This window comes from Phaethon lepturus, unplaced genomic scaffold, assembly GCF_000687285.1.
Source record: "Phaethon lepturus isolate BGI_N335 unplaced genomic scaffold, ASM68728v1 scaffold27891, whole genome shotgun sequence".
Taxonomy (NCBI): Eukaryota; Metazoa; Chordata; class Aves; order Phaethontiformes; family Phaethontidae; genus Phaethon; species Phaethon lepturus.
Genome location: NW_010520216.1, coordinates 7,347 through 15,628, shown reverse-complemented (window position 1 = coordinate 15,628; position 8,282 = coordinate 7,347). Strand labels below are relative to the sequence as shown.

At 58.6% G+C, this 8,282-nt stretch overlaps 1 protein-coding gene across 1 annotated transcript in view; it reads left to right on the top strand.

Annotated features, from left to right (window-relative positions):
- Positions 1–7: 7 nt before the first annotated feature.
- PCSK7 (proprotein convertase subtilisin/kexin type 7) overlaps positions 8–8,282 on the top strand; it is a gene marked incomplete at its 5' end in the record, with an annotated part of 14,787 nt that continues 6,512 nt past the window's right edge. The window contains 5 exons of the mRNA XM_010297325.1: positions 8–98; positions 1,286–1,376; positions 2,150–2,204; positions 3,659–3,797; positions 4,378–4,478. Coding sequence (XP_010295627.1) covers positions 8–98; positions 1,286–1,376; positions 2,150–2,204; positions 3,659–3,797; positions 4,378–4,478 — 477 coding nt within the window. The remainder of the gene's footprint in view (positions 99–1,285; positions 1,377–2,149; positions 2,205–3,658; positions 3,798–4,377; positions 4,479–8,282) is intronic.

The window sequence follows — 8,282 nt, the reverse complement described above, 5'->3', positions numbered from 1 at the left end:
CGGCAACCACCATGGGACCCGCTGCGCCGGGGAGATTGCTGCTGTGCCAAACAACAGCTTCTGCACGGTGGGAGTTGCCTATGGGAGCCGCATCGCGGGTACGTGCACGCCGCTGCACCCCGACATGCTATGCTGTGCTCGTGCCCGGCTCGTGCCCTCTCAGATTCTGTGGGGCCGGGGCAGAGCTCCGTGGGAAGGGCGGCTTGGCCAAAGCGGCTCCGAGCCAGCCGATGCCTTGCTCAGGCTGGTTGCTTTGTCAGAGGGAGGAACCGGCGTCTGTCTGAGCTCCCCTCCAGAGGAGCCAGCTCCTGGCAGAGCAGGATAAGCCTGTGCTGGGGCAGCTTTTCCAGGGGCTTTTCCAGAGTGCTCCCAGCACGCCGCCTGCCTGGCCGCCGAGCTTTCGGCAGATGCACATCCATACGGCGCAGCCTAAGCCAGGCAAATGTGTGACGTTGTGCCTGCTCCGGTGCAGCCCTGCAGGCTGTATCTGGAGGGACTCGGGGAGCGAATGTTTGCCAACCCCCCGTGCTCCCCTAGCCCTTGGCGGGGAAGGTCTGGCTGCGCGTCGCTCCCCCCCTGAGGTGGGACCTGGCACTTCTTTGGGCTTCAGCTCTCCAAAGCTGTGCCCAGCCTTGCGGGGTGAGCAGAGCGGGGCAGCCTCGAGCTCTGCTGGGGGACGTGGAAGCGCTGGTGCCAGCCGGGGTGGGGAGAGCCAGCGCATCCCTGGCTGAGCCGCTCCGCTCCTCCACGGGGGCAGCTCAGATGCGACAGTAAAAAGCCGCGTGTGCTGTGTCAGGCAAGAGCTGAGATGGGTGGGCGGTTGCGCTGTTTATAAATAGGCTTAATTGAGATGCGTGCCTCGTTTCCATTTGTAACATCCTTTGCCAGCCTAAACTGTGATGCAGAACGGTAATTAGCAATGGTTTGGGTCACTGAAAGCTCAGCATTGAGCCTCCATCAGCTTTGCTGGAGAGGTGGCCTTGCCCTCCTGGTCTGGGCACAGCAGCTGGGGCGTCCTGCGTCTCTTGAGCCTTTCCTTCAGCAGGCAAGCCTGCCGTCCATCCCAAAGCAACGCCTGGCCGTTTGGTGACTTGGACGGGGAAGCAATTGCTCCAGGCAGAGACTAGCCCTGAAAAGCCCTGCGGTACAGCTCCAGGAGATCTGGCTCCATCGGGCTGGGAGAGCGAGCATCCCCAGTGTGAACCTGCCGAGGAATTTGTCTGCGCTGTTTATACAGCTTACTTTGGTCCACTTTGGTCACGCTTCGTTGTCCTTCGCCCTGCAGGCATCCGAGTGCTGGATGGGCCCCTCACCGACAGCATGGAGGCCATTGCCTTCAACAAGCACTATCAGATCAACGATATCTACAGCTGCAGGTGAGCCCCGAGGGGACCCTGAGCCAGGCCATGCCGACACCCAGCGAAGGGCCATGGGCCCCGCTCTGCTCTGAATGCTCACACCAGCTCCTCTCCTCCTGTGGCTCCCGCTAGCTTTGAGGCACCGAAACCAGAACCCCTTTTGTGGGTCCTGTGAGTGTGCCTGGCAGCCAGGCTGCGAGGCGGCGGGTCTGTCCCGCAGAGGGAGCGCCCTGCCTGTCCTCCTGGGTGCCCGCCTGCGCCCTGCAGTCAGGCTTTCTCAGGGGCTCTGGGCAGCCGAGCCTCGAGGGTGTTTGCAGCCAGAGACGTAGGGTGGTGCTCTCTGTTGCTGCTGGTGAGAGTAACGTCAGTATTCCTGTCACTGGAGAGCTGGCCCGGGATGTGTACGGCACCTACGGTTGCGAGACCTTCTTCTGTGCGCTGCCACAGCGCGTCCTGCGGGCTGGCTGAGCTAGAGGGGCACTGTGCCCCCCGCTGTGGTCGGGGAGCCCCGGCTGAGCAGTGTGACGGGGACTGGAATGTGTGAGAAGCTGGTTGGTAAATCAAAATCAAACATTTTGTCTGCTGGAATCTGACCTAGGGGCACAGGGCAAACGCAAGAGCAATATCCCAGCAGCGAGGGGCCAACCTGACGGATGGGAAAGTAGAGCACCCTCCGATCCCAGTCGCGGTGCTGTGAGGAGCTGGTGGCTGCTTGTAGCTCCTTGTCATGGGAGAAAGAGTTGCTGTCTGCAGCTCCTGGGGCTGTCACTTCATGGTGTCTCTCCTTGCAGCTGGGGTCCAGATGACGATGGGAAAACCGTGGATGGCCCCCATCAACTGGGAAAGGTAAAAAACAGTCCCAGCAGCACGGGTCGCCCCTGGGCCAGCCCTCTGGTGCTCGTGGTTTCTTGCCTGCCCGGACAGGCGAGGAGGGATGTTGCTGTGGCGCAGCGCATGTTTGTTTGCTTCTACCCCTGCCAGCATAGGCGTTGCATGTTACGTGCGGTGGGGAGAGGTGACGTCACTGCGGGAGCATTCAGGCAGCATTAGATGAGCTTTCCATGGAGAGGCTGGTTCCAGCAGGAAAACGCTCTTTCGCAACCTGTGGTATTATTCTGACAACTTTTGCAAGCCAAGGGGTGCCTTTGCTCAGGAGACTGAGCATTCCCGGTGCTAAGGGTGCTTTTGCTGTCGTTTTTCTCACTGCAAGATAGCAGTTACGGTGCTGTTCGGACGAATGCTGACGACTGCGCTATCGGTTCACGATGACAAATGGTTTCTAGTTCTGCAAGTTAATTTATTCTCTTCCTGCATGTAGAGATGGCTGTAACCAGCTCTGGGACACAGAGCACAGGCTAAGCTTGCTTTAGCGCAGCAGAGCGTCCAAAGGGCTTTCTGCCCAATGCAGGATGTGCCCTCACCCGGTGAAGGGAGAGCAGAGGAGAAAGGCTGGTTTCCAGTGGGATTGCTCTCTTGTCCATTAGACACATAGCCTTTCTCTAGGCAGGAATGACGTCTGTGCTTGGTGTTGGCCTGGGAACGCGTGTCCCGAGCGGGGCTGCTGTGGTGTTTCTCGGCGAAGGCAAGGGCCACGTGCTCCTGGGGGCTGGGGCCTCGCAGAAGGGCAGCGGCCACGTGTGGGGAGCCTCTGTCGGCAGGAAAGCCCCGATGCGGCAGAAAAGCCAGTCCCAGAGTGAGCCCTGCTGAAGCTGGGGGGACTGGGGCCACTGTGTTTCCTCTGGAGTTCAAATGCTGCTCCATCTTTGTGCTGCAATTGCCTGGAAGGTTGCTTTTCCTTTTTCTCTTTTTAACGCAGAATTTGCTTAAAATCGTAGTGAGCTATAGATCGGGCCGTTGCCCAGCCCAGACGTTGGCTGCATCGCTGCCTTAGTAACACGCTTGCTCTGGAATCTCGGTGTCTGGTCGGGGCTGTAACAGACACAACTCCCTGACGCTGCTAGCCTGGTGAAATACGGCCCGCAGGGGTTGTGGCTGGCCCTGCTATCACCCCGAGTACTTGGCAGGGCTGGTTATTGAACTCTCGGAGCATGGGCTTTGGTTGCTGGATGGAGATGCCGGGACAGAGCTCTCCGGCACGTCCTGTGCCTGTGAGCAGTCTGCGGGGCAAACGCTTTCCCAGCTCGGGAGAGGCGCACGCGTCCGTCCGCGCCTGGGTTAGTGGTGAGGTGCACCGCGAGGTCCGGGAGCGCCCTGCTGCCCCGCGGCCCACACCTCTGGGGTCAGCGAGGAAGGGCCCGCCTGCCTACGTGCCCTGAGCAGTGACGGTTCCTTCTCCGCAGGCCGCCCTGCAGCACGGCGTGATAGCGGGTCGCAGGGGCTTTGGGAGCATTTTCGTCGTGGCCAGTGGCAACGGCGGGCAACACAATGACAACTGCAACTATGATGGCTATGCCAACTCCATCTACACTGTCACGATAGGTGAGTGCGTGTGCCTTCTGTCTCGTTCCTTCCCAGCGTGGAAAACGGTGCTCATCCCAAAAGTGCCAAACCTGCCCAGCTGGAAGCTGTGGGAAAGTGTCTGCCCTCTGGGAACGAACATGGTAGCGTGTAGAGGTGCTGGGCTTCAGCCCTCAAGTCTACAGTTTCCCTTTGACCTAGAGAGCAAGAGGAAGCCGAAGAAATTCCTGCCTGCGTTCAGGCCTCCGCCACTGGGGCTGTGACAGACACACTGCCATGTTGAGGGAGCTACCCGCAATGCCGCGTGCCCATCACGTGTCTTAATAAAGAAATGTCTAATCTGTTTTCTTGAGGGCAGAAGCTACGTGGAGTGTAGATGATCAGTGTAATATTAAGCACAGTGAAAGGTTACTGTGGCTGCCTTTCCTGTGGATCTCCCAGCCATGAAAAATGCAGGCTTGGGTCTGGTTTCCCTGTCCAGCTGCCAGGCTGTGAAAAAGCACAACTAGCAGGACAGGTCCTCAGGGGCCCGTGACCTTGCAATCTCTGCAGTTAAAACGGAAGAGGCTTCATACGGTCAATGCCTTTACCTTTTTCCCAGGCGCAGTGGACGAGACAGGCTCCATGCCGTTCTACGCCGAGGAATGTGCCTCCATGTTAGCGGTGACCTTCAGCGGCGGGGACAAGATGATGAGGAGCATTGTGAGTACCACACGAGGCACGGGTCCTCCCCTGTGCTCTGCTTGCCACGCCTGGCCGCAGGCTGGAACAGCCCGGTGCGGAGAAGGGGTTGAAGCTTTGTCCCGTCTGACTGCCACGCGTCTGCCTTAGGCTGGGAGTTGGGCTCCTTTGCAAGGCAGGGAACGAACGTGCTTTTTATCTAGGTCCTACCCTGACAGAGCTCTGAGAGGGAGGCTCCCATTTCTAGTTGTTCCCCATGTTGTCGCTCTCTGTCAGCCTGTAACTCGCAGCGCGGGGACCCTCTCTCCACAAGGGTGTTTGCAGGCACGCTGAGCTGCTGGCCCCAAGCGCAGGCAGATCCTGCGGTGCACCCTGCCCAGCCAGCCCCTTGCTTCTGCGCCCATGGGGTGCAGGAGCACAGAGGGCTGGGAGCAGCATCAGGCTCTTTAAGTTACTTGGCCCCAGCTCCTTCTTTGTTCTGGCACGTGTGCCTCTCCCAGCTGAATTTTTCTGAATATTTTTATCAGCTTTTCCTTTTTTGCCAAAAAATGACTTCTTGTCAACAAAATGTCCTTTTTGTCCGAGCCAAGTAGCTGGGCCTGTTTTCACCAGCCCCAGGCCTGACCCAGCATGTTCCTCCCTTGGTGCTGGTGCACTCGGGGGGCTGCCAGGCTCACCAGCCTCACAGGCCGTGAACCACAGTGTCGGCGGGGACTGCAGAGCCCAAGCCACCCTGGGACGGCTTGGGGTAAATGTCGCTGGCTCCCAGGCCTGACTGATGGGGCTTGGGTTGTCCCTGGCTTGGAAGGCACCAAAAGGATCTCCCGTCAGGACGGGCAGTTCCCAACGGCACTGTCCTGGCAAAGCCAATGAGGCAGCGGCGTCCCAGTGCCAGATCAGCATCAGCACCGGTGCTCGGGGCTCTCTGGGGGTCTGACGGATGAGGGACGGTGCCTAGGGTGCTCCTGCGAGCAGAGACGTGCAGCCGTGGCTCTGTGCCTGCCAGAGAGGAGCTGAATCCAGGCTTGTCAAACAGGCTTCCCCGCGTGCTGGGTAAACCGGGCAAACAGGGAGAGCCTGGGTTCCTCAGCCACCTGGTTGGGACTCGGCAAGCTTCTCTCGCGGTGCAGAGCCAGGGCAGGAATCAGTGCCTAACTAGAGCGTGGCGCAATCTGCCCGGAGCAATGCCTCGGCTCATGCGGCAGGGAGAGTAAAACCCGGAATGGAGCTGATTTTTCCTTTCAGAAATAACTTCAATTGTCCCGAGCCGGTTCAGAAACTACCGACGCTAGGAAAAAAGGGAATGGCAGCCAAGCAAGGGCTCTGCTGCGCTGTCATCGGGAGTTACAGAGTTTGGGGTTTAGGTCCAGCTTCCCCCAAGCCTGCTGCTAGTGAGAACGCTTTGAAGGTCTCGAATGCCCCTTCATTTCGAATACTGGCCTTATGGGACACGAATGTGGGAGCTGGTATTCCATCGGGGAGCCAGGACGAGATGCCAGGCATAGCCTAGGCACAGCACGTACCAGAGAGCCGTCCTGTTTCTTTGCGCTACCGCGATCGCTCCTTCAGCGAGCCCATGCCATGCCATGTTAAAACTTAGACGCCCCTTCTTCTGGAGGATAGCCTGCTCCTAAATGCTCTTGAACTTGCTTCAGCGATGTCAGAGTTAACTTCTCTGCAGCCATCTGCTGGGTTTTTTTCTTTTAGCAGACTGTAAACTTTGTGTGGTTTCCTTAATGGGAAGAATTTAATACGGCTTCTGGCACTAGCTGCATTTCCTACTGAAAGTTTATGCTGCTCGGGGTGTTCTCTGTAGGACTTGCAGCGTCCGAGCGCAAGCTGGAGTTGTTAAGAGCTGGCAGTCAAGCACAGAAGGCAACAAAAGCTATGGCTTTTGGCAGTGCAGGCTGTCTTCCCCGTTGGGAACCTCCCAAAGCCTCTTCTGAGGCTCTGTGTGCTCCGCACGGTCCTGTGTGGTCCCTCTGCAGTGGCCTGGTTGTGCTGGAGTGACACTGTGGTCGGCAGTCAAGATGAGGAAGGTCCCAAACTGCAACTGCCATGAGTTTCCCTCAAAGTTGCTTAGTTCAGGCCCAGTTCCTCTCTTTCTCCAAAGGAAACTATCTGCATTCGTTGCTTCTCAACTGGGGTGCGCAGTCCCTGAAGCGAGGGTCTCCCAGGACTCCTTACGTTTGAGTTGGTACTCTGGTCCTAAGGCCCTGTGTGTGTGTCCAGAGGGTCCCGGAGAACATCCGTGCTGTTCGAGTTTTGGGGTGTTTCAGCTTTTAAGGTTCCTTCTCCTTCGCAAAATGCTGTGCAAACAGTGGTTGCAAAGGTGCTTTCCTGCCCTTGCTCCGGGGCGGAGCTGCCTTAGCCGCTGTTTGCATCCCACCACATCACTGGAGCTGTCTGCTGGTCTCCTTCCCACCTTGTACTGCTTTTTGCTGGGTGCCCACATCCTGGCCAGGAGGTGTCTGGGAAATGTTTCCAGGCTTTTCAGCAGCTAATCCCTGACCCTCTCCCCCTGCTGCTGCCCTGCTCTTGTTGTTGTTCTGGTCTTGGCTGAGGGAGGATGGGATTTCTGGCTGCCCCTCCCGTCTCCCAGCATGATCTCAGCAACCACAGAAAGAAAGAAAGCTCATGTGCTGCAAATTCTTCCCTCCTGCCCCAGGGGAAGCTGCCTGTGTGGAAGAGACATCTGGGAGACGGACAGATTAGCTGTGGTTCGCGTAGGCAGGGGGTTAAGGGCCACCACCTCCCCATGCCTTTGCTCTGGAAGGGGAGCCCTTGGGCCTCCAGAGAACTGGCTCGTTTTGCCTGAAAGCCGTCTATGAAGCAGGTCAGGCTCTGGATGCTGGCCTCGGCGTCCGTATTCGGACTGGGTGCATCCCCACTGCCCCAGCTTACCTTTCCCTGCCCCTGTTTCCCTATGGTCGCAGAGAGGCTGGAGGTGTCCCCGCACGAGGGGCTGTGGACGCTCAGCTGCGGTCCCTCCTTTTCCTTCTGGCATAGTGGATCTCTCAGGAAGGGGCATGAAGGTGCTGTGTGAACGTCCGTGAGCATCCCCTTTAAAGGCGGCTGCGTGCCCTCGCACACTGCAGAGAAGCCCAGCTCTTCGGCCCAGCGGTGCGTGCGGCTGCTCGCCTGCCGGGGCTGTCGTGCTCTGACTCCTGCTCAGTGCCAAACCATCTCTTCACCTGGGGCAGACCGCGTGGAGACAGACGCGCCTGGCCGGGCTGGCCTCTGGCAGACCGGGGAAGGGCACTGCTGGCTGCACGAAGCGCCCTGGTCACTGCCATAGCAGCCGTGTAGCAGGGGCTGGGTTAGCTCCTCTCTCCCCCGGGACGGTCGGCTCAGCCTGACCGAAGGCATCCTGCAGTGGAGAAGGTTTTCACCATCCACAGCAAACAATAACGGGGCACCCCAGATAGCTGCTGACTCCAGCTTTTCTCCCCTCTCACTCCCGATTTTCCAAGCCTCCTCTTCATGTGTCTGGCCATCCTTGGGGGGGGTCTCTTCCTCCTCAGGCTTGTGGTACAGTAAGAGCAATTACGTGAACATTGCTGACAGAAACGTGTGAGCTGCAGGGCTGTCAAGAAAGCCACCAGCTTGTGCAGCACTGTTGGGGTGCTCATGCAGTAAGTGAGGACCCCGGCCTCCACGCAGCGTACCCGGGCTGTCCTCACTCGCAAGCTGTCTGCCATCTGCCCCGTTCCCTGCCAGGAGCATGACTGCTGGCCCTGCTCTGCTTGGGCATTGCTCATTTCTTAATTGTGTCCAGGATGATGGTGGGGAGCCTCAGAGCCCCCATCTCTCTTGCCGTTTGAG